This window comes from Ostrinia nubilalis, chromosome 20, assembly GCF_963855985.1.
Source record: "Ostrinia nubilalis chromosome 20, ilOstNubi1.1, whole genome shotgun sequence".
NCBI classification, from domain to species: domain Eukaryota; kingdom Metazoa; phylum Arthropoda; class Insecta; order Lepidoptera; family Crambidae; genus Ostrinia; species Ostrinia nubilalis.
The window spans coordinates 12,999,927-13,024,499 of record NC_087107.1 but is presented as its reverse complement, the minus strand read 5'-3'; the positions used below and the strand labels follow the sequence as shown (position 1 = coordinate 13,024,499).

Genomic DNA, 24,573 nt, shown 5'->3' with positions numbered 1-24,573 from the left:
AAGAAGTAGAAGAAATATTTAATCTGGAAGATACAGAGACGACAAAAACGTAGTACCGCAGAAATCAAGAGAACAACGAGGCTAGTCTAACAGCAGTACATGAACCAAGAACAACCAAAACCATCTCATCAAAGGCCAGAACCGCCCATCTCATCGCATCAACGCTCAGTCCTATCAACGATAACCCGTCTTTACCTATTTTCCTAGACCAGGCTCAGGATGCATATCTACTTGGTTGTGGTCGACCGGTTGCGGTTTAAAGACGCAGCGGCTAGTCGGCCGTCCTCTCCCATCCCAGAGCGTGTCTTTCCTTAAAATCGTGCCTCCTGGTATGCCGGTTTGACCGGAGCAGGCCTCGTCCTGGCTGGGTGAGCACTATCGTATCGTATCGTATCGTATCGTATTTTTTTTTTTTAATTACTGGTCGATGGGTTACTTTATTTAGATGAATAAATGTTATTAAAAGTTTTTTTTCTAAAACTGATAGTTTAGCTGGAAAAAAATATTTTCCATCCCAATAGTACGCCGGCTGCGCTCGATTCGGATATAGTGACGTCATGCGGCCCTGCGTTCGTTGACTTTTAGCGGCAAAAACGGCCTATGTTTATTACTTAATATCTTCGTAAGTAATGGTCCGATTTGGATAATTCAAAAAGATATATCTTTCTTATGTCTTGAAGATTAACGAAGATACTAGTTTTATTGCATTTTCCACAACAGTACTGATCCTCATTGCGGTTAATTTTATAGTAATGAGACCAAGAATAACACATAGGTCATAGAAGGCTTCTTTTTCCCGCAATAATCTTTAAACGGGGGAAAGTTTGAATGGGGTATCCATAATTTTTCAAGTCATTTATCATGCACTGCTGGACAGAGGCTTCCTATCTTTAGCTTAAGCTTATCTCATCCAGCTTCTGCGATCTATCGGTATTCGTCACGAAGGCCGCTTCCTGAGTCGTTCACTTAAGTCTCCCTCAAAATAAATAATTCGTTTTGGTAAGTTGTAAAGAGTGGAAATTTTACTGTTTTATGTAATAGATCAACACGTGCGAATCCGCGGTTAGAAACTAGTAAGATTATAAACGACTAGCTTTCCGCCCGCGGCTTCGCGCGGGTGGACCCCTGAACCCTATGTTTTTCCAAAATAAAATTTAGCCTATGTTACTCGTGGATAATGTAGCTTTCGAATGGTGAAAGAATTTTTTGTGTGTGAAAATGAAGTGAAATTAAATCGGCCCAGTACTTTTTGAGCCTATTCATTACAAACATACAAAAATAGGTACAAATCTTTCTTCTTTATAATATTAGTATAGATAAAAAGCTATTACTCAATCATTATGATTGGTAGGCGTTTTCGCGAGTCAGGTCCGTATGCAGCAAAAGTTGGGGAAAGTTAAATTTATCTATTAGATCGCGTGACTAGCTCTGCGCCAGGCGTTGCGTGCCGTTATCAATCGCATTGCAGGCGTCCTGCAATTGAGAGCTTCATCTGGCCCAAATTTAGTAAGGGCTCGTTCTCTCGGTAATTTAGTTTTGCGGGATCCAGTAAAGCATCCTGCAAAACTGGACTGTTCAAATGAATTCTATATGTGTTTAAAATCGAATTACAAATTCGAACGGATCGTTTTTTGCGAAAAGTTGTAATAGTAATGATATCTGTATTAAACTAAGCTCTATGTTTTCCTATTAAAAAAAATAAAGGCCTTGAAAGACTGTTAAAGTGTTAAGAGCTGATAATACTAAAAAGAAGAACGGTCACGCCCCATACAAAAAAAACCCAGACCCGACAGAAACGAGACCTACCTCAGTTTTTTTGTCATGCCTTAATTAGTTAAATTATATATTTTTTATATTCGAAATCTATGTATAACACCAAAATATTACCCTTTGTTTTTGTTCAGGCGTTATACAAAAACTAATACAAAATGCCTATTTATCACCAAAATTGGTAAATGTATGTACCTAAATGTCTATTACAGCTGCTATGGAATGTATCTAGGTGACCTGGAGATGCAGCCAGATTATACAGGGTGGTTATACATATGGAACGATAAGTGATCTCACTTGATTATTTCTAAACTATACAAGATATCGAAAAACTAGTTACTGATTCTGAAAGTGCTTCACGAGCTCTTTCAAATGGTACCAATAATAGGTTACAGATTATGGAAGCTGGTAACATTGAATTTTTGGATTTTGTAACTTCATCGTTTCCAGTCTCGTTTCTGTCGGGCCTGGGTCACAGATGACCGTTCTTCTTTAGAGTTACACAGCACAGGTATTGTAAAAACATTTATGGAAAACGTAAAATTATAGTATCAAAACAATTACTAATTTAGTATCAAACCCAAACGATGTTCAATAAATCAGTCCTATACTTAGAAATACTCAAATCGTTCAACGTAAAATGTTATTTGACATAAAATACGCAGTTTTATATTTACTCGTATCATGAGAATAGATTCGGGCTCGATAATAATCGACTGTGTTAACCTTTTCCGATGTAAACAGCAAATAAAGCAGTACAGTCAGATACAATCAATAATGTCTGACAATTTTTGAACATGTTATTGGAATAAAATCTCATAAAAAAACATAAAAACAATACATGCCACGTACTATGTGCTGTATCCATGTACAAATTGTTTCTACTTGCGTTTCATTAAAGACGGTTAGCAAAATTAAGATTTTTGGTTGTAGCAGTGCGAAAAGTGTTCCTAAACATAATATTTGCAACACCTAGAAAGACTGTAAGAGAAAACCAATTTGGAAATGGGATAAAATTTACGAGATAATGGGCCTCGATTTATATTATTTTATTGCTTCGTTAAGTCAATAGATATTTTGTTGTTCGAGGCTCAATCGGTTCGGTAAGCCGCGTGGCGTTCAATGTGTTAATAAATAATGATGTACTTTTTAACAAGAATGTTAGTAATTTGTATTGAACGTTATTCTAACCCCTCGTAGCAGGCTAAATATGTTTGCTTAAATAGATTCACCGCAATAGTCTTGTATTAACACACTTTAATTGTGTGTAAAGTCTTGTCACACACACAATGTGCTTAGTCAAACTTGTTACATAGGTTTCTGGTACCGACTATACCAAACAGAATGTCGTATAAAATTGTAGGTCGTATTGCCTCCACAATGGGCACTGTCAGAGTTTGTAATTTGATTTCGACAATAGGAGCGGCCTTTGTTTACGACACTAAACTTAGCCTGTGCATAGGCAGTCTAATGTACGATTATGTTACAAGTAATCATGGTAATACCTAATGTATATTAGACTATGCAGTCTAGAGAAAATTTATCGTTTGTACCAGCTATGCGGTTAACTAACTAGCGGCCGCCCGCGACTTCGTACGCGTGGATCCCCTTTTACCCCCTTAGGGGTGGAGTTTCGTAAAATCCTTTCTTAGCGAATGCCTACGTCATAACATCTATGCATGCCAAATTTCAGCCCGATCCGTCCAGTGGTATTCAGATTTAACTAGGGAGGTCACTTCTATCTAATAAAGATATAACCAATGCAACGGTTTGTTCGTTCATTTCAGCCAAATGACGTCCACTGTTGGACAAAGGCTTCATCCAAGGATTTCCATAACGACCGGTCCGCTACCCGCATCCAGGCTCTTTCCGCGACCTTTACCAGATCGTCGGTCCACCTAGTGGGGGCCTGTCCACGCTACGTCGTTCATCCCGTGGTCGCCACTCGAGAGCTTTTAACCAACGATGTCAGCAGCGAAATTTTTTTTATGTGACTGGTAGCAAACAAGCAGACGGATCACCTGATGGTAAGTGATTATTATAGACACCTGCAGTCCCAGGGGCGTTACAGGTGGGTTGCCGGCCTAGTAGCGCAATGCAAGGAATAGTAGTAAGTAACGAAATGCAAGGACTTTTCTGGTGGTACCACTCCTAACACAAACATTATATTTTGCTTACGGCTGACAAGGGGTTAACAGGGATACTAATAATAATTTGTTTTCGGCTTTACCAGAAACTTATTTTTTAATACAGTCAATTTAGAAAACCTCAGAGTTTAAAGGCCACATAGTGGTTGAGCAAATCAGTATCTAGGAAAATTGTGTTCAGTCTCTGAAAGTACGGCTATAAAATTTAACAGCTTCGTACATTATCACCATCGTTGTATACGTGAGCTCATATAAGTATCGCAATCATTACTCTTCTAGAAATAACGCTAGTCACAAATCACTTGACGAATGTGAACATGAATCACTGTTCTTTTATGTTAGACTAGCGGCCGCCCGCGACTTCGTACGCGTGGATCCCGTTTTGCCCCCTTCATCTATCTTACGCGGTTTAGATTTTTTCATACAAATGTTTTTTCCCGCTAACTCCCGTTCCCGTGGGAATTTTGCAATATCCTGTTGTAACTAAGCTTTAAGTTTACTAAGGTACCTGCATGCCAAATTTCAAGCGTCTAACTTAAACGGTTTAGATTTTTCATACAAATGTTTTTTCCCGTTAACTCCCGTTCCCGTGGGTATTTAGCAATATCCTGTTGTAACTAAGCTCTAAGCTTACGAAGGTATCTGCATGCCAAATTTCAAGCGTCTAACTTAAGCGGTTTAGATTTTTCATACAAAAGGATTTTCCCGCTAATTCCCGTTCCCGTGGGAATTCTTAAGTATCCTATAACCTGCCCAGGAGTATGAAGAATAATTGTACCAAGTTTTGTTAAAATCCGTTGAGTAGTTTTTGTTTCTATAAGGAACATACAGACAGACAGTCAGACAGACAGACAGACAGACAGACAGACAGACAGACAGACAGACAAAAATTTTACTGATTGCATTTTTGGCATCAGTATCGATCACTAATCACCCCCTGATAGTTATTTTGAAAATATATTTCACTAGCGGCCACCCGCGACTTCGTACGCGTGGATCCCGTTTTACTCCCTTAGGGGTAGAGTTTCGTCAAATCCGTTCTTAGCGGATGCCTACGTCATAACATCTACCTGCATGCCCAATTTCAGCCCGATCCTTCCAGTGGTTTGGGCTGTGCATTGATAGATCACTATGTCAGTCAGTCAGTCACCTTTGAGTTATATGTATATTTAGATTTATACACGTAAAGATGTGTGCTGGAAGGAACTGTCTGAAATGATAACCAAGGGTTACGTACAGCCGGTTCTCTATTGGGTTCTCTAGCGTGTGACAATCAACAAAAAAATGTCATCATTCAACAAAATTACCTACAAAAATGTTAAATGTTGACATGTATTGTTTTTGTTGATTATGTAGGGAAAAACACGCGCTGAAGACCCGGCTTACGAGGCACTTTGAACCTCGTAAGCGCCACAACTTGTGCGACCAACCAATTCATTACATTCTTTCTCGGAAAAATAATCCACTGATGATGAGAAAAACAAATCGCACATGGCAACACGACAATACAGTCGACACACATCAGACTGTTTTCTTGTAAAATGGCACCTTATTACCATGAATTAGATGCCGTGTTTACTTTCATATGCTTCTGTACAGACACACACATCAGTTTATACATTTCTGTTTTAAAATAGCCTCTATTGGTACCAAATTAGATGCCAAAGTGATTTCTCGTATGTGCCGCGGCCTGTAAGTCAATTTGACGCGGCCTTGCGCCGGCGCATAACGCAGCCGTCACGCGAGCTTCGATGACTACGCCAAACAAGCTGTTAAATGGCGCTTGAGGACATCGTCAGGCTATTGGAAGATACTGTGAAAAACGTGATAAAATATTCGAGAAATTGTGCCAGCAAGGTCAAAGGGAAAAGGCAAAAATGCCTTTATTTGCGCGGACTATTAAATAGGTTAAATAGTATAGTTACTTGCAAATCATAAAACTCTTAAAGAAAAAAGAAACGACCAAAAATCACTACATATCTCATAATCTTCGAACGACGAGGCGGGTTCCAACCCCGCCATCGCTCGACTATTGTGCTGAGCCCACTCGTAACACAAGCATAGCTTACAACGAGAGATTAATGGTATTATAATTATTAGTATTTACAAATTGCTAATAATATTCTTTAAAAAAAAGAAACTGCGTCTTACCGCTTTAAGACCAATATTTGGCAATAAGAGACAAGGAGACAAAGATATCTTAAGACCCCGGACCTTTACTACCTCGAATGTGATATGAATCCACCAAGTTCATCTTAAATGCAATCAGATTTGTTCCAAGTAAAACACGCTAAGATTTAAGATCGTCTTTTCGCTGGAAATGACATTTCGGGGAATAACAACAATTACGAGATTAACTTGTTACGTATGCGTTCTTAATCTTTATTGTTGACTTTATAAGAAACAAATTAGCTTGAAGAAACTCAAGTTGTAACCAGAAAATTCCAGATCTTACTGGTTACCACATCAGGATAACGGTCACTCACGAATGTATCTACAACAATTGAAATTTGTATTCAGCAGCTGTCGCCTCGTACGCGGCCAAATTGATGATTGATCATGTGAATATGGGTCAAGCAGATGATTCGAAAGCTGGATGCGTTTGTCATTACCGAAAATTTTGCGACACTAAAACTAAGCTGTAATTTTTGTGTGAAGAATTTTACATGGGACTTTTGATTGCTTATATTATAAATCCAACAGTGATAAAGTTGCACATATTATTATGTACACTGTAATGGTTTGGACATAATATCTCTAGGCGGGATAACGAGTCCATAGAGCGGACGATCGTCCAGAAAAGAAGCCACCAAATCGTACTAAAATAAATCTACAGTATGAAGCTGTGAATCTGACTGTATCGTAACTTAATGTTTATAAATTCCCACTTGGCAGACTGACGATCTGGTGAAGGTCACAGGAAGTACCTGGAAGCGAGCAGCGCAGGTCGTGGTCGTGGAGAAGCCTTTAGTTGAAATGTAAAGGTATACCTCCTACTAGGTGGACCGACGATCTGGTAAAGGTCGCGGAAAGAGACTGGATGCGGGCAGCGCAAGACCGTGCATTGTGGAAAACCTTGGAGGAGGCCTTTGTCCAGCAGTGGACGTCATTTGGCTGAAACGAACGAACGAACGAAAGGTATACAATGGAATATAATATAGATATGACGGCACAGATTACTACGGTAGCAAAACTCTTTTATTAGATTAAGCCCTGCCTCTATACGTCTATTCATAGGTAACATGACGAGCTAGTAGTACACACACAACACAGTATAAATAAAAATTCGGTACACGCAAACGAAATCGCGTAAGCAAATGTTTACTTCTTCACAACTCCCTCACCTTCAAACCGCGAAAGGAAAAAGGAGAGCCCATTAAAAAAATCTGAATATTTAAGTCAAATTATGGCACTGGAAGTAAATGTATCCAAACTTCAGAATGAACTACTAAGAGCTCAAGAGGAAATCGCAAAGCTGAACGATATCATCACTGAATATCAAAACAATACACATGAACAGAAAAAAATTGCAAAGGAAAGCTCATTAGGAAATGCTTCGGATCAAATAAGAACACGTTATACTAGTGAAACCTCTAATAAGAAGAGAAAGCTGTGTATTATATCTACTACAAACAAACTAAAAATAACTAAAATGATACATTCAGATGATCTGTATAGCGGATTTGATATTTGTCACTATATAAAGACCAATAGTACGATAGATACCCTAACTAAAGACATCCAATCAAAAACTGGATCTCTAACATTGGATGACTATTGCATTGTTTTGATAGGTGAGTCTGATTTTTATCGATCCCAAGACCACGAGGAGCTGGTACAGCTGCTGAAAGACAGAATAAAGGGAATCGCAAACACAAATATAATCATAGCTGTTCCAACTTACATATGTGGAAGGCTATTGTTCAATAATAGAATTGAAATCTTCAATAATGAAATCTATCGCTGCTTGTCAGAACGGAATAATGATAATATACATGTATTTGATACTAATAAGAGACTTACATTGGATATGTTTTCACCGTATAGCGGTAAACTTAACAACAAGGGCATGAGATGCATCCTGAAAAGCTTGGTAGATTTCATTTCATATCAACGGATTGACTGCAGAAATATTATTGATAGCAACGAAAACATTACATATACTGAAGAACAAGACAAAAATGAAAAATCTCAGTTTTTTCTTTTATAATAAAATAAACATATTACATCAGAATATATCAGGACTCATAAATAAAAGCGAAGAACTAGCCGTAAATTTAATAGAACTGCAAAAATCCAAACCTATCGACGTGATATGCATAACTGAACACAATATGACAGAAGAGAATAAAAATTATGTCACTATTCCAAACTTTCTTTTGAAAACAAGTTTCTGCAGAGATAAAAGAAGAGGAGGAGCGTGCATTCTGGTTAGAACTGGACTTTCATGCAGAGAACTAGAAGACATAAAAAATATATCTGTAAAATGTGTGATTGAATGTTGTGCTCTAGAACTATTAGACCACAATATAATTATAATTTGTGTATATAGAATCCCTGGATCGAATCTAGATATTTTTTATGAAAAACTCGAATTGATTTTACAAAAGACGTGTATAAATAAAAATAAAAAAATATTACTATGCGGAGACTTCAATATAGATATCCTTAAAAAGTCATCAATGAGTAGAGATTTTGAATGTCACTTGGTTAGCTACAATTTAAAACTACAATTTCGTGAACCAACTAGACTTTCGAGTGGAACATGCTTAGATAACATTGCCACAAATTTCAAGGGATCCAAAGGTGAAGTGATTGAGCTCGCCCTATCGGATCACACTGCTCAAATATTGAGCTGTCCAGTAAAAAAAACTTGTTCCTTGCCCTTTTGGTTTATTAAACGTCGGGATTATTCACTGGAACACCTCGAAAAATTTAAGGAATCTTTGAGTTCTCTAAGTTTCTATGACACGTTTAACTCTATCGAGGTGAATGAGGCATTTGATTTTTTTCATGATGATTTTAAATGTTTTTATGACTTATGTTTCCCTTATAAAACAATAAAAAGATCTATAAAAAATAAGCCGAAATGGATTTCCCAAGGAATAAGACTATGTTGCAAAAATAAAAGAAAACTTTTGTGGTTATCTAGAATTAATAAAAGGAATAAATGTTACCAAACAAAATTCAAAAACTACTCCAAAATATTGAAAAATATCATAAAATTAACTCAAAGAAAACAAAATGATAGAACAATTGCAATGTCAAAAAATAAAACTAAAGCCACCTGGCGCATAATTAACCAGTCGAAGACAATAATGCCTGTCGAGCCCATAACTAAAATTAAAATAAATGGGGAGAATATTGTTGACCCGTTAAAAATAGCTACTTCATTTAATAATTATTACATTGATCAAATAAAAATCAACAATAAAGCTTTAGACAAAAAAAATAATGTCCCAAATCATACTAATTCCATATATTTAGCTCCAGTAACAGCATACGACATTATAAAAGTAATAAAAAATTTAAAGAATACAAGTAGTGTGGGTATCGACGGAGTCTCAACTCTGGCTGTGAAATATGTTGGAGAAATAATTGCGTTACCGCTTAGCCACATAATAAACTTAATTTTTAATACAGGAATTTACCCAGATAGATTAAAGTCAGTTATTGTAACACCTCTATATAAAAAAGGTGACAAAATGGATATATCCAACTACAGACCAGTAGCATTACTACCAATATTTTCAAAAGTAATAGAAAAAATTATTTACAATATATTATATAAATTTCTTGAAAAAAATCGAATATTGGTAGAAGAACAAAAAGGTTTTCGCAAGGGCATGACTATTAATTCTGCAATTTATGACTTGGCAAAACGTGTAACATTAAATTTAGACAAAACTAAACCAACTTGTGCTGTCTTTATGGACATGTCAAAAGCTTTTGACCACGTAGACCATACTATACTTTTAAAAAAACTATATCGCTATGGTATTAGAGGAAATGCTTTGAATCTAATAAGATCATACTTAGACAAAAGAATCCAATTCACAGAAATAACTCGCATATCATCTTCTAACAGTAATAAATATAGATCTGAAGGTAGAGTGATTAAATTTGGAGTCCCCCAGGGTAGTGTGTTGGGTCCTTTATTGTTCTTGGTGTATATTAATGACATGCCTAAGTCTATTAACTACCCTATGGTCTTGTTTGCTGATGATAGCACAGTGATTATTGAAACCAATCAACCTGATCAATATGAAATCACTATAAACGACACCATAAAAGACATAATTGCCTGGATGGATCATAACAACTTGAATATTAATTTAGATAAAACAAAGATAATGCAATTCACTCAAAGAAAACCGGAATTTAATTTAAACATAAATTATAACTCTGTTCCAATCGAAAATGTACATTCGATCAAGTTTCTTGGTGTTCTCATAGATAACAATATGTCATGGGAATCGCATTCTATAGAAGTATGCAAAAGACTTTATAGATTCTCTTTTGCACTGACTAAACTCGCAAAAATAGCTGATCAACCTACTGTTCTGGCTGCATATCATGGCTTTGTAATGTCGACTCTACGATATGGGGTGATTTTTTGGGGCAATTCCTCTTACAGGGAAATTATTTTCAGAGCACAAAAAAGATGTGTTCGTGCAATCTATGGGTTGAAATCAACAGACAGTTGTAAGCCTATATTTAAAAAGCTAAAACTGTTAACCTTCCCGTGTCTGTATATTTTAGAAGCCTGCCTTTTTGTCAAATATCATCCAGATGAATTTAAAAGAGTGGAGTCGACAATAGCTCATCGTCTTCGACCTAGGAAACCTATGGTAGAAAGAAATATGTGTAAGACTGCATTAATGAAAAAGAGTTTCTTAGATATGGCACCAAAACTGTTTAACAAGCTTCCTAAGGCCTTGCTAGAGTGTGATGACAAAATGTTTAAAAAGGAACTGATCTTACTACTATTAAATAAAATGTATTATACCATTGATGAATTTTGTAATGATTCTTTAGGTTAAGTTTTGACATAATTTGAAATTGTATACTTTATGACATTAGCTATTATTCTGTTGTATTTAATAATTAGAAAGATTGACTGACTGCATTGACATAGATAATTTTGTAATACCAATTGATTTAGATTATATAATTATTCAAATTTCTTAAGAATTCGTATGCCTATACGGCAGATCATAGTGGAACCTACTAACCCCTAACAACTTTGTACCTATGATAATGACGAATAAATTTCATTTTCATTTTTCATTTTCATTTTCATTTTCATTTTCATTTTCATTTTCATTTTCATTTTCACGTTTTACTATAGTAGAAAGAATTCTTCAAAGTCTACGAGTAGGTACGCTACTCGTTTGGTGACTACGTGCTTAGTTTAAGAATCATTTGTTTGGCATCATTGCTGGATTGTATCGTATACCTACAAAAGAGACTTTACTTTAAGGTGGTGCAAGGTCTAATAATCTTCTTGTCAAAACAAGCGCCCTTTTTCTTATTGCAGACATAATAACTACTAAAACTTCACTTATCCAGTATACGTTCCAATTGCAACCTCAAGTTCTACATTCTAGAACCTAGACGATTTTACAGGGTGTGTATGAACATCCAGGGGATTTGAAAATTATAGGATCCTGAAATGGTTCGCACCATAGCTACCCCTCGTAGCAATGGTGCATAAAAAGGTATACATTAACCCACTATGTTAATTCAAGCTATAGATTCTGTGCCTTTCTTTAGCTGGGCATTCAACTCAATCCTTACAGATGCTCTGAGGTATGCGAATATTAAGTGAATACATTTAGTTACTGCGAAAATTTAAGCGTTTTTTATTGTCTGATTTTGACTCGTCAGAATTATTATGCAAATAATAATGTGACTTCATTGTTTATAATATGCATTAAGTATTTGTTCCTATTCAAAATTATCTTGGAATTGCAAATTGCAACCGTAGTATTTGTCTTTGCAACCTTTTCTTGCAACATCTTGCGGTTATCCGCGATTACCTGTAATAGTGACGTCACCGTCTGCCGACGTCAGAGCCAAAACAATGTGGCGTTTGTTTTTGTATGCCTTTTTGTGAGATGCAGGATTTTAATTTTGCTGATCCATGTGCCACAAAATGAAAAAAATAAGGATGATTGCAATATTTATTTAATTATTCAATGCAAATGCCAGTTAGCATTATCTACCGGCCAACCAGGTCAGGTCGATAAAAAAGCCTATTTTTAGTAAGTATACATTTAATGAGTTGACTTTTTCCAACACTACAATCTTACTCAAATTTTTTGAGCTTATGTAGACTTTTTAAACGTAGGCAATAACGTTAGGTAAATCAACTTTGTATTATGTACCTATATGACTATTTTAAACACCATACACACATTTCATACAATCTCATACATCACCATTCACAATGCGAGTAAAGGGTATCGATATGTATCTCAATTGGCGGTCAAGGCACACTCGTTGCGCGCGCGCACCCATACGAGTTTGTGAACTTGTGTTTTGTTCGCGCACTGTGTTTGTTGTGCACCGGTAAAACAAACTATTTAAATATACAGGGTGACTTGGAATTAGAGCATACGCCCGTATTCACAAAAGCAGTAAATCGAACGCACAGCGTTGAATAGAGCTCTGTGATCGGTTCGTGTGTCACCCTGTGCGTCCACGCGCACCGTGAGACCTCATAGTAACGTTTGTGAATACGGGCGACAATCTTGTAAGGGGTTATAGCATAGGTCATTTTCAATTTTTGTGTTTGTACTTATTTTTAGTTTTCATAAGCAAAATTCCTTAAGTTTAACCAAAAAAAAATCTCAAAATACTAATCCTTTTTCTTTATTGTCTTTTGTCTCATATTAAAGGTCTAAAAGGTTTTTTTTTTCAATAATGGTCCAATTTTGCATAAGAGTGACCGTAAACAAAAAATTTTGCAAATGGCCTGTACAACCCCTTACAAGATTATGCTATAATACCAAATCACCCTGTATAACCACTCTGTATTTATTGAATCTTAAAAAACTATCCTCTTTCTAGGTTTTAGAACAGTTTTCGTGACCAAAAGACCGCCTGATAAGACTTGTGCTATCTTGTCGATCATTAATAACTTTAATATCCAATCAATCAAAATATGTCAATGAAGTAACATAGGTGGTCCACGATTTGTATGGGCGGTTCGCATTGTATTGTATGCGTAAGAGATAGGGGAGAGTTCGGTATATTGTACCGCTGGGTAAATTGTACCACCCTCATATTTCGTAAAGTATTTATTGAATGTCTGTAATGGCAACACTCAGCGATACACAACTAAAATCAATTAATATCGGCCATGTGGTTTTTGCCGTGACAACAAACACGTGTGTTTTATTTTGAAAAGTATTTTTTCATTGTTTTCAAGTAACTTTTGACAATACATGTTTAGTTTGTAATTTTGTTAAATTTAATCACAGAGTGTTTCTAATATGTTATTTAGAAGCGTAAATTAGTGTGGATTACAATTATTTGAAACATTTTTCGGTATTTATAAGCTACTAGCTTTCCGCCCGCGGCTTCGCCCGCGTGGAATTTTGTCTGTCACAGAAAAACTTTATCGCGCGCGTCCCTGTTTCAAAAACCGGGATAAAAACTATCCTATGTTCTTTCCCGGGACTCAAACTATCTCTATGCCAAATTTCATCAAAATCGGTTGCGAGGTTTAAGCGGGAAAGCGTAACAGACAGACAGACAGACAGACAGACAGACAGACAGACAGACAGACAGAGTTACTTTCGCATTTATAATATTAGTTGGGATGTACAGAATTGACCTCTCTACAGATTTATTATAAGTATAGATAACATGTGCATGGGGGATTACCAGTGTGATAGGATTATGTATTTGATTATTCAATTGATCGTAAGATAAATCTGTTTATGGCAGATTTTATGGAATATGTTTATTTTTAAAGCAAGATTTTTTTGTTTTTGTAGATGCCCTTTGAGCTCTATCAGACTGATGTTCTCTGATGATCAGGGAATTTTCCTTCAATTTGCAGAAAATAAATGTATTCTTTTAAAGCACTGTCTTTAAACTTATAGACGAGCGAAAGATTGGCAATTTCTGACAAAAACAGCACTTGCTAGCTGGGCCGACAAACGTACTGCTCAGTCATCAATTCGGATCAATTGCGGAAAATGAATTATCCAAGTTTTCATAGTGATCACAAAGTTTTTCGAAAATATTCTAACGCAACGTTTTTCAGGGATAACATAGGATTTTAATGGTGAAAGAATTTTCAAATCGGTCTAATACTTTCTGAGCCTATTCAATGCAAACAAACGATCGAATCTTTCCCCTAAAATCAGTATAGATTACACCACAAGATGCCAGTATTGAGCTTGATATGCTGCCTCGATAAGTGCCGTAATACGGTGCGTGGTTTGGTCGATAGCGCCGGGCGACCGCTGCGGGCGGTGAACTGCTACAATGTCTGCTTCAATGACGTCGCAACAATTGAACATCAACGTCGTTGCGACGTCATTGATGTTCAATTGTTTGTTTAACCAGTAGGAACCCTCGCACAAATAATGCTCCAGCTACTACGCTGCGCCTAGTAATAAAAGTCCACTTTTTATAAAATAAAATCGACCGCGGTGAAGAGGTTAAGGCATATTTTCAGTTTAGATGGTGTTGCGACGTCATTGATGATTAAAATCGACCGCGTTTATTGACATCATTTAGGTATACCGGGATTAACAATCAGAGGATAATTAACTTTAAAAAAAAATAAAACCGACTTCAAATGCGTGAACACAAAAAAAAACTAAAAATTAAAAATATTGCGTATAAAAAAGTTCATCCCCAATTTTCCACCCTTGGGGGTGAAATATTTTCTTCAAATTCGCATGAAACCACCCTTTTGATAATACCTATTCAACAAAAAAATAATCGTTCAAATTGATTTATAATCGGCGGAGATATTGCGTATAAAAAAGTTCATCCCCAATTTTCCACCCTTGGGGGTTGTTTTTTCTATTATTAAATTTAAATGGGACCACCCTTGAGGTATTACCTATACGCCGAAAAAAGATTTGTTCAAATAGGTTCATAATTTGGCGGAGTTATCGCGTAACAAACATAGAAAAAAAAAACATGCGGGTCGAATTGAGAACCTCCTCCTTTTTTTAAGTCGGTTGAAAATACGATCAGTGGGTCTAGACAAAGTGCAAATTATAATCGCAAACCAGTCGCAAAGTGGTCGAAAAGCCCCTTTTTTGTATGGAGTTTTGACGGATTCGATTTTCGATTCGATCAAAAAGTGCGTTTTGTCTAGGGGGGCAGTTTGGATTTAATGCAGATTTCGATACACATCAATTTACAGACAGTTTCTTTCTTTCTTTCAAAGCGGATGACAAATGACAAAGTGGTACGTTATAGCACTGCGAGAACTGCTATGCTCAGTGCTCTCACTGTTGGGTGTGGAGCACTGAGCAGTGCTCGCCATGTTAGAAAGGAACATACTCGAAAAAGAACACTGCCTAGCTCGCATCAATACTTATGACTGTGTATATTATAAAGATTGTAAACCCTTGAAAAGGAGGCTGACAATAGTGACTGAGTTTCTTGCGCTGCTTCTCAGCACTGGCCCTTTTATTGTCGCGAAGCAGTGGTAGGGTTAATACTGGGACGTGTAAAAGTGCCTTTAACCCTTGAAAAGAAGGCTGACAATAGTGACTGACACACTGAGTTTCGTGCGCTGCTTCTCAGCAGTGGCCCATTCATTGTCCCGAAGCAGTGGTAGGGTTAACACTGGGACGTGTAAAAGTGCCTATTTGCAAAAATAAATGAATTTTAGGAGTTTTAACAGAACAAGTGGGCAGCACTGACCTCGCTGCCGTCCTGCTGCGCGTTGCACTTGCTGATGTTCAGCGTGCCCGAGATGAAGTCGTTTTGCACGTCCACAATCAGGAACGCGCTCACGGGACGGACTATCTGCAATGAAATATCGCTTGAAGTCACCAGAATATACAACTATACAAGAGAGAGAGAGACTTATCGCTTAAAGCCGTGTTGGCAATTGCATAGTACACTACTTTAATACATCGTCATAAGAGGCTGACAAAGGAGAATTAATTTCTTCTGCCAATTCTTCTCAGCATCTGCAGCAGAGCAAGCAGTACCGGATTAATCCTTAAGCAAATACTTAGGGCATCACGTCTTGGTGGCACCAAAAAGAGCCCAAAAAATCTAACACATAAAAACTATTATCGGCGAATTCTAGACCTGTAAAAGTCGCACCCATACCTCAGGCACCGACTCTGTAATGAGAGCTATCGTTTTTATACTTAACAGTTGGCACCCCTGGCGATTGACAGGACCTTACTCTACAGTGGCGCCATCTTGATGAGTGCAAATGCGATAGTCCTCTCACCAGTTGGTGCCACTGTCTTCGCTACTAGCAAGTGACAGGACCTTACTCTACAGTGGCGCTAACTGGTGAGCGCTAAAACGATAGCCCTCATTGCGCTAGACTTGTAGAAATGTGAGTCACGTTAGCGAAGCGCCACTCAAAAGATGTCCTCGTGGTCAAAAGATGGGTCTGCAACCGTGGACAAACTGGGCATAGGCGGAAATCGTGTCAAGGCCTCGCAACACCGGTACTTCCTCTATGCTCAGAGAGATGGACATTCGAGGTTATTTTAGTGGGTAGGCCCCGCCCTTCTTGCGGGGGGAGCCCCACATAACTCGTAGCTATGACCACAGCGGCGGGTATATGCAGCTTTATGCTTTTTTCCACGTAAAAAAAGGGTCACTCACCACCTTGATCCAGTGGTTCCAGCAGAAGGCGAACTCGTCCTTATCCACGAATCCGTCACCATTGCGATCGAAGACCTGGAAGATGTGCCGCGCGCGATCCTCGGGCAGCGGGTAGATGTGGCCCTTGTCGTTGCGGAACAGAGCCTTGCAGATCAGCCGGAACTCGTCGTAGTTTAGCTTGCCATCCCTAAAATAAACGTTCAAACACTTAATTTATAATGCCTAGTTGCCGGCACGACTGTCGCGCAAACGTTTTATTTTCCAAAACGTGAAAACGTAAATACATAAATGCTGAGGGTACACCGTAAGTATTTTTGTGGGTACGTTAAGTTTGAATAGGTAAGTACGATTTCGTAATTACTGTCACTAGCCAAAAGCGCAGTTTCACAAAATATACCCTAACAAAGGTGAAAGGTGCATAAATTATACCTAATGATGTTTTTTTGCAAAAAATGGACGTCCATGTGGCGTACCCTAAAGAACTCGATGCAAAGAGAACACAAAAATATTCCTTCACTCCACGCGGCCAAAACTAGCAAACGAAATACCTGAGTTCGCATAATTTTAATCCCATAAATTACAACTACCCGCAAAACTAAATTCACAACCTTTCTATTAGAATGCATAGTTTAATTTTAACATGCGCACTATCCAAAAAGTCCATCAATCGTGCAGAACAACTTGTTCAGCCAACACCTCGCAATTAATTACAGCTCCAGGATCCGCAGTCACGCGACGCTGTGTAATCGGTGTCGCTGCAAACATTCCGTCTCTTTGCGAAATGGTTTGAGTTATATCACTATATCATAAGGTGGATCTACACTAGCCGAGACGAGCACGAGCAGAGTTAAAATTCGTGTAGTGTGGACTGACTTCATCATTTCAGCCAAAGGACGTCCACTGCTGAACATAGGCCTCCCCAATGCTTTCCACGTTGATCGATTGGTAGCGGTCTGCGTCCAGCGCTTCCCTGCTACCTTTACCACTTACGAGGACTGACTTACGAGGTTCGAACGAGCGCGCTTCGAGCTCTTGCTTTGTGCTCGACTTAGCTACTATTGTCGGTTTTTTGACGAACAAAGGGATTTGTATTGTCAAGTTTGTCCCGGGGGAAAGTTAAACTGTCATTGGACCCGCAACGAAATTAATCAGAAGAACATAGGAGTTCGAAGTTAAGGTTCGACTACCCTCCAGTGCAAAGCGAATGACAGGAGACAAAACAAAGGATACGAGGGGTGTTCAGAAAGTAATGAGAATGGGATATTCGTAGACATCACAAAAATCTGAAAAAAATTGGGCAGGTAGCTTAATTCTATACTAGAAACTGGTAAAACAATGACACGAACATCGCGCAAAGCAGAGTGATTGTTGTAGGCTCGTTGTCCGTCTACACTTGACACCGCGAGTAAAAAGCGGCTTGACTTGCTCGGCTCGCGCTAGCATAGACCCACCTTTAGCTTACGTGCACTGGTCCATTTATTGTCCCGAAGCAGTGGTAGGGTTGAAGTGATTTTGGGACGTGTAAAAGCGCTTTACAAAAGCCTACTTGCAGAAAATAAATTACTTTTATCAATGTTTCTTAAGGTAATCCTGTGGAGGAAGGTAATTAGTACGACGGTAATACCAGGCCAAGCCAGGTCCACCAGAAAGGAGTTGTAGGAGATTGGGATAGGAATGGGATGGGATACCTTCGATTGAGCAGACTCCACAGGACGGTCCAAGCTTGGTTCTTCTTTCACTTTCACAAACACTTGAATTTTTATTGAGATGAGTTTAGCGCGCGATTTGAGTTTATTTGAATTGGTTTATTTTGGATACTTATTTAGTAATTAACGCCCAGATAGGTAGGCGAAGCGGCGCGTTGCGATGCGAGAGCGAGACTGAAGGTGGGAGGGAGAGGATAGGAAAAAGGACTGTCAGAATGAGTGATAGAATAGTGTGACATGAGTTTGAATTGCATGAGGTTTTAATGCTGGCGCGTACAACTCCCCCGGCCTAGAGGTCTTCCTCTAGATTGAGTAGCGTTTGTAAAAAAAAATAAAGTTAAAAAACGCAAAAAAGCATGCGTTAGAGAGAACTAAACGAGTTAAATTTGAGTTAAATAAGCGTTAAAGTTGAGTTAAATTAAAGTTAAAGTTGAGTTAAATTAAAGTTAAAGTTGAGTTAAATTGAAGTTAAAGAAAAATTAAAGTTAAAAGCATTATTTGAGTTACTGTAAAGGAAGAGGACAAACTCTAACTACAGGCCGAACATAAATACCGGTTGCAGTGCGAATCTTTAAGGTGCGAATGATTTTGTCCTTTCCGGGATATACTTCCACAACCACACCCAATGGCCAACAAAGAGGATGCGCATTGTCATCTTTTATAACAACAACAGAGCCCACATCTATCGGTTTGGTCACCGTATTCCACTTTTCACGGCGTTGTAGAGAAGTTAAATACTCCTGACTCCAGCGACGCCAAAAGCTTTGCACTAATCTATTGACTAACTGATAACGCGTTAACCGATTGTCAGAAATATCAGAGACATTCTCTACTGGTAAGAATTTCAGTGGAGTTATATTGAGAAAGTGATTGGGAGTGAGAGCGGATATATCAGATGGGTCAGAGCTAAGAACACACAATGGTCTACTATTCAATAAGCCTTCTATTTGTACAAGTACAGTGTTGAACTCTTCGTATGTTAACACTTGAAGACCAATAACTTTATAAAGATGCGTTTTTACATAACGAACATTTATCTCTGTGATGCCGTTAAAGTGCGGGCCATATGGTGGACTATGAAGAAACTTAATGCGTTGTTCAGCCAAATGTGAACTTAAATAATTTTTGTGAGAGTCAGATTCTAAAAGAGCGTAAATTTCGTCAAGCTTGCGTTTAGCGCCAATGAAGTTAGTACCTCCGTCGCTATATATCATGGAAACGGGGCCTCTTCTACAAATGAATCGAAAAAAAGCGGCGAGAAATAGATCAGAGCTTAAGTCTGAAACTAACTCTATGTGTAGAGCCTTAGTTGTAAGACAGCAAAATAAACAAATATAAGCCTTCTGGCTTTTAACACCTCTGCGGCGAATGTGAGTAATAAAGAAGGGACCTGCATAATCGACCGATGTATAAACAAAGGCTTTAGCTTCTGAAACGCGAAATGATGGCAAGTCGCCCATAAGAGGGTTTGTAGATTTAGGGTTTAAACGAAAACAGATATTGCATTGATGCACTCTTTGACGTACTAAGTTACGTGCGGAAAGTATCCAAAATTTCTGTCTAAGCAGACTGAGTAGAAGTGAAGGACCAGTATGTAAATTACATACATGAAAGTAATCAACTAAAAGTTGAGTGAAGCGATGTTTAGGCGATAGAATGATTGGATGCTTTTGTCCATAGTTGAGTTGAGAGTGAGTGAGTCGACCTCCGACACGAAGTATATTATCAGAGTCAATGAAAGGGTTAAGTTTGAGAAGCGATTTGTTAAAGGGTTTATTATTTTTAATTGCGTGCATATCTTGAGTAAAAAATAGTGCCTGTATATGGCGTACTAAATAGAGTTCAGCGAGTTCTAAATCAGAGGATGTAACCACTCCGTTTGAACGTAGTATTTTAGCGAAGCGTAACACGTACACAGTAGCGCGTAATAATTTTGGGTACGTGGAAATGCGATCAATTAATCGATCGAAAGGGTGAGAGTTCGATTGAGAGCTTGTCTCTGAAACAAGAGCGATAGTTTTCTCTTCCAGTCGAACACTGTTAGATGAAACTTGAAATGGCTCGATAGGCCATTGCGAGATTGGCTGAGCTGTCCATTGAGGAGAGTGAAACCAATTTAATTGATTTAATAATGCTTTAGGAGTTACAGGTCGCGATATTACATCTGCAGGATTTTCATTTCCATTAACATGATGCCAAATTTTTGCGTTGAGTTTCGAATTAATTTCAGTAATTCTATTCGCAACAAATGTGTGAAATTTGTACGCGGGAGAATGTATCCACGTGAGAGTGACAGTCGAGTCTGAAAATGCGTAAATTGAGTTAACAGGATAACGATTCTCTATACTATCGCGAACCGATAATAAAAGATTTGTTAAGAGCAGCGCTGCGCACGGTTCAAGCCGCGCAAGAGATATTTTCTTTAAAGGCGCGACGCGCGATTTGGATGCGATAAGAAAGACTTCACCGGGTGAATCTGCATCAGAGCTCACGCGCACATAAACTACAGCTCCGTAGCATACTTCGCTGGCGTCCGCGAAGCCCATGATAGTGACGTGACAACCCGCGGTGATTCCTATATGACGAGATATTTTTAATTGCGATAAATAGTTAATCTCACTATCAAACCGATTCCATTTATTTTTTATTGAGTCTGGAACTGGCTGATCCCATTCAAGTTCGCGCTGCCAGCATTCTTGAATTAAAAGTTTGAGAAACGCTGTCACAGGGCCTAGCAAACCCAAAGGGTCGAATAATCTCGCGGTTGCGGAAAGAATCGTGCGTTTTGTGCATTGGTCAGAGTTAGTAGAGTTAATTTTGTAAAGAAAAACGTCATCATTAGGTTGCCACTGCATGCCTATGATTTTTGTCGTAATTTCTGAGTCAGTGTCAAAATCGACGAGCTGTGGATTTTTATGCGAATCGGGAATCTTATTTATAAGCTCAGGGTTGTTCGAGATCCACTTAACCATTTTAAACCCCCCGGCCATGAACATCTTAACCATTTGATGGTAAGATTGTTCAGCTTTTTCTAACCCGTCCATCGATGAGACATAATCGTCCATATACATACAGGATTGAGCTTCAGACGCGGCGATAGGATAATTCGCGCGCTCGTCCTCAGCGAGTTGGCGAACGACACGCATAGCGAGGTAAGGCGAGCTAGAAACGCCAAAAGAAACCCTATTGTATTGATAAGTATCAATCGGTGATTCAGGATCAAATCGAAATAATATGCGTTGAAACGGGTGGTGATTTTGATCAAGCTTTACACAGAAATACATCTTTTCAATATCAGCAGATAAAGCGACTGAGAAAATGCGTAAGTTAATTAAAAGATCAAAAATATTACTTTGTAAGTTTGGGCCAGTGTAAAGAACATCATTTAACGACTTTCCAGAGGTTGTTTTACAACTTGCATCTAAAACGACTCGAGTTTTTGAAGTGAGTTTATCTGGTCGGTATACTGCATGATGAGGTATATAATAATTTGGAGTATTTTCCTCTGAATTCGATGCGTTTTCAACTTTTGACAGAAAACCGCGATCGATACAGTCTTGAATATTTTCATTATAGTTAGTGCGTAAGCCCGGAGTTGAGTCTAACTTTTTCTCTAAGTTATAGAAGCGACGCCTAGCAGTAAAGTAAGAATCGCCGAGTTCTGATGGGTCGAGTTTAAATGGCAAAGAAACGGTATACGTCCCAGAGTCGTCGCGAGAATGAGTTGATTGGAAAATGTTTTCACATATTTCGTCGTCAGGGCTGATGTGTCTCTTAGTAGGTACACTTTCAAGCTCCCAAAAGCGTTGCGTGAGTGATTCTAATGAGTGCGAGTCTACATTGCAAAAGAATGCTTTATTATCATTGCGTGAATGAGCTGAGTAGCACTGAGCGCGTCCCATAGCGAGATATCCGAGCGTGGTTTCGATAGCGATGACAGAGGATTGCGGTGAAGTTATTTTATTACTACCTAAAAGAAGCGGGAATATCTCATTGCCTAACAAACAATCGATTTCAGCAGGGATATCGAAGCTGTCATCAGCCATAGGAAGACCTTGTAAATGCGATAACTGGGTTATGTCAACCTTTACATTAGGTAAATAATCGGTTATTGTATCAATGACGCGTGCGTTAATTGTGTATTTACACCTGGGATCAAAGCGTGAGGCAATTGTGAAAGATACATATCCTAGCGACACACTTTCAGACTGACCTATGCCCTTAATAGTGGTAGGTAGCGGATTGACTTTTAAGTTCAGTCGCGCACAACATTTATTTGTGATAAAGTTGCTCATCGAACCTGTGTCTAGAAACACGCGTAATTTTTGACACGTCTTATTATTGTCATAAGTATACACTGACGCGGTGGGTAATAAGACCGTGGTACTAGATTCATCAGCGATCGACGGCGTGACTGCAGAGAGAGACACATTGTTGGTTGGCATCGATTGCAACGGCGGCGTGACCGGACCGGGCGCGGACATGGACGCGTCGGTCGGCGAAAGAGTAGCGCTGCAAGTCAGCTGTTGTGACGTCATAGGTCTATTCACGTTAAAGTTGTCTATATGAATAAGAGTGTGATGTTTACGTTGGCAAACTGAGCAACGATTTTGAGATTTGCAATATTTAACATTATGAAAGCCCAAACAATTGAGGCAAAAGTTACATTTTGTAACTAAAGAGTGGCGAGTTGGCGCATTTTTCGAGAGAAAATAACTGCATTTGAACAGGGCATGTTCAGGTTCCGTCTTACAAAGTTGACAATTCTTGCGTACAGCGGATGGAGTGTATGAGCCTTGCGAATTCGGTTGAGATTGGAAGTAATGTTGATTGGGTTTTACTCCAGAAGCTGTATTAGAAACAAACGACTGTGTCGGTTTCGAGTTTTTAGACTGCGATGCGAAATTCGTTTTATTATTAACGTACAGCTTATTCTGCGTAAAAGATGAGCGTAAAGAATGGATCTTATTCTGTTCTTTTATAAAAGTCTTGAGATCATTAAACGTAGGCATTTTTACGTGCTTAATGGATTGTTCAAATAAATTTAGAGTGTCTTTGTCTAATTTACTGAGAGCAATATGAGTCAAAATGAAATCGGAAAGGTCATCAATCTGTAAACGTCGTAAGGCAGCTTCAGCTGAGCAATACTGTTCCAAAAATTCATCTAAATATTGCGATTTGAAATTTATTAACTGTTCCAAATACATAGAGGCTTGTACTCTTATGTCTTGGTATTTTTCTAATAGGTTGTTCCAAATTATGTAATAGTTCTCACCAGTAGGTGGAATACCCGAGCAAATTGTAAGTGCTTTTCCGGAAAGTTTTCCTATAAGGTATTGAGCCTTTTCACCTGGAGACAAACCAGTGTTCTCATGAATAAGCGTTTTAAAATTTTGGTAGAAAACGGGCCACTTGGAAGGGGCTCCGTCGAAAGAGACTAGTTCTAAAGGCGGTAATTTTTTTACGAAATCCTGTTTGCGACGCTCTGTGTTGGCCTTTAGTTGTGCGATGGAGCTTTGCACCGAAAGGATGTTACAGTACAAATCGTCAAACGAGTTGAGTGCGGCAAATGTAGGTTTGAGTTCCTCATCATTTTTCATATAACACAAATTAAGTTCGTCAATAGTATCAAGAAAATCCGATCTTGTTTTTTCAATCGAATGCATGCGAGACATGAAAATTTGTTCAATCTGAGGGTCGGAGACCTTTAGGCTGAGGTCGTATAGTTCCTGAACCCTCTGAAAAAGCGCTTCTTTTTTAGCTTCAAGCAAATTAATTTTGCGTTTTACTCCCTCCATTGTATTGTAGGTGAGCAAACACACGTACGAGAGCTAGCGTTAAAAAATGAGTTGAGTTGTGCGTATTTATTTATAATCCAGTAGGAAAATAAAATGCGTAGCGTATGTAAGCGAATTTGAAATTGAATTAAAATAAAATTTTAAAAGATTGAATTTAAAAAATACACGTGTTTACAAACAACGAGTTGACGTTTGAGCGAATAGTAATTTCTAGAATGTGTCAAATGTCAAACGAATCGAACTTTCCAGAAAGAATGTGTCAAACGAGCGAATTTTCTAGAATTTTCTAGAGGGTTGTCAAAATGACGGATGCGTGAA

The 24,573-nt window shown here is 38.3% G+C and overlaps 1 protein-coding gene across 1 annotated transcript in view; it reads right to left on the bottom strand.

Annotated features, from left to right (window-relative positions):
* LOC135081694 (uncharacterized) overlaps window positions 1-24,573 on the bottom strand; it is a 106,683-nt gene that overhangs the window by 28,242 nt on the left and 53,868 nt on the right. Inside the window, exons 2-3 of the mRNA XM_063976484.1 lie at window positions 16,752-16,938; window positions 15,822-15,926 (exon numbers count right to left, since the gene is read on the bottom strand). Of these exons, the coding sequence (XP_063832554.1) occupies window positions 15,822-15,926; window positions 16,752-16,938 (292 nt within the window). The remainder of the gene's footprint in view (window positions 1-15,821; window positions 15,927-16,751; window positions 16,939-24,573) is intronic.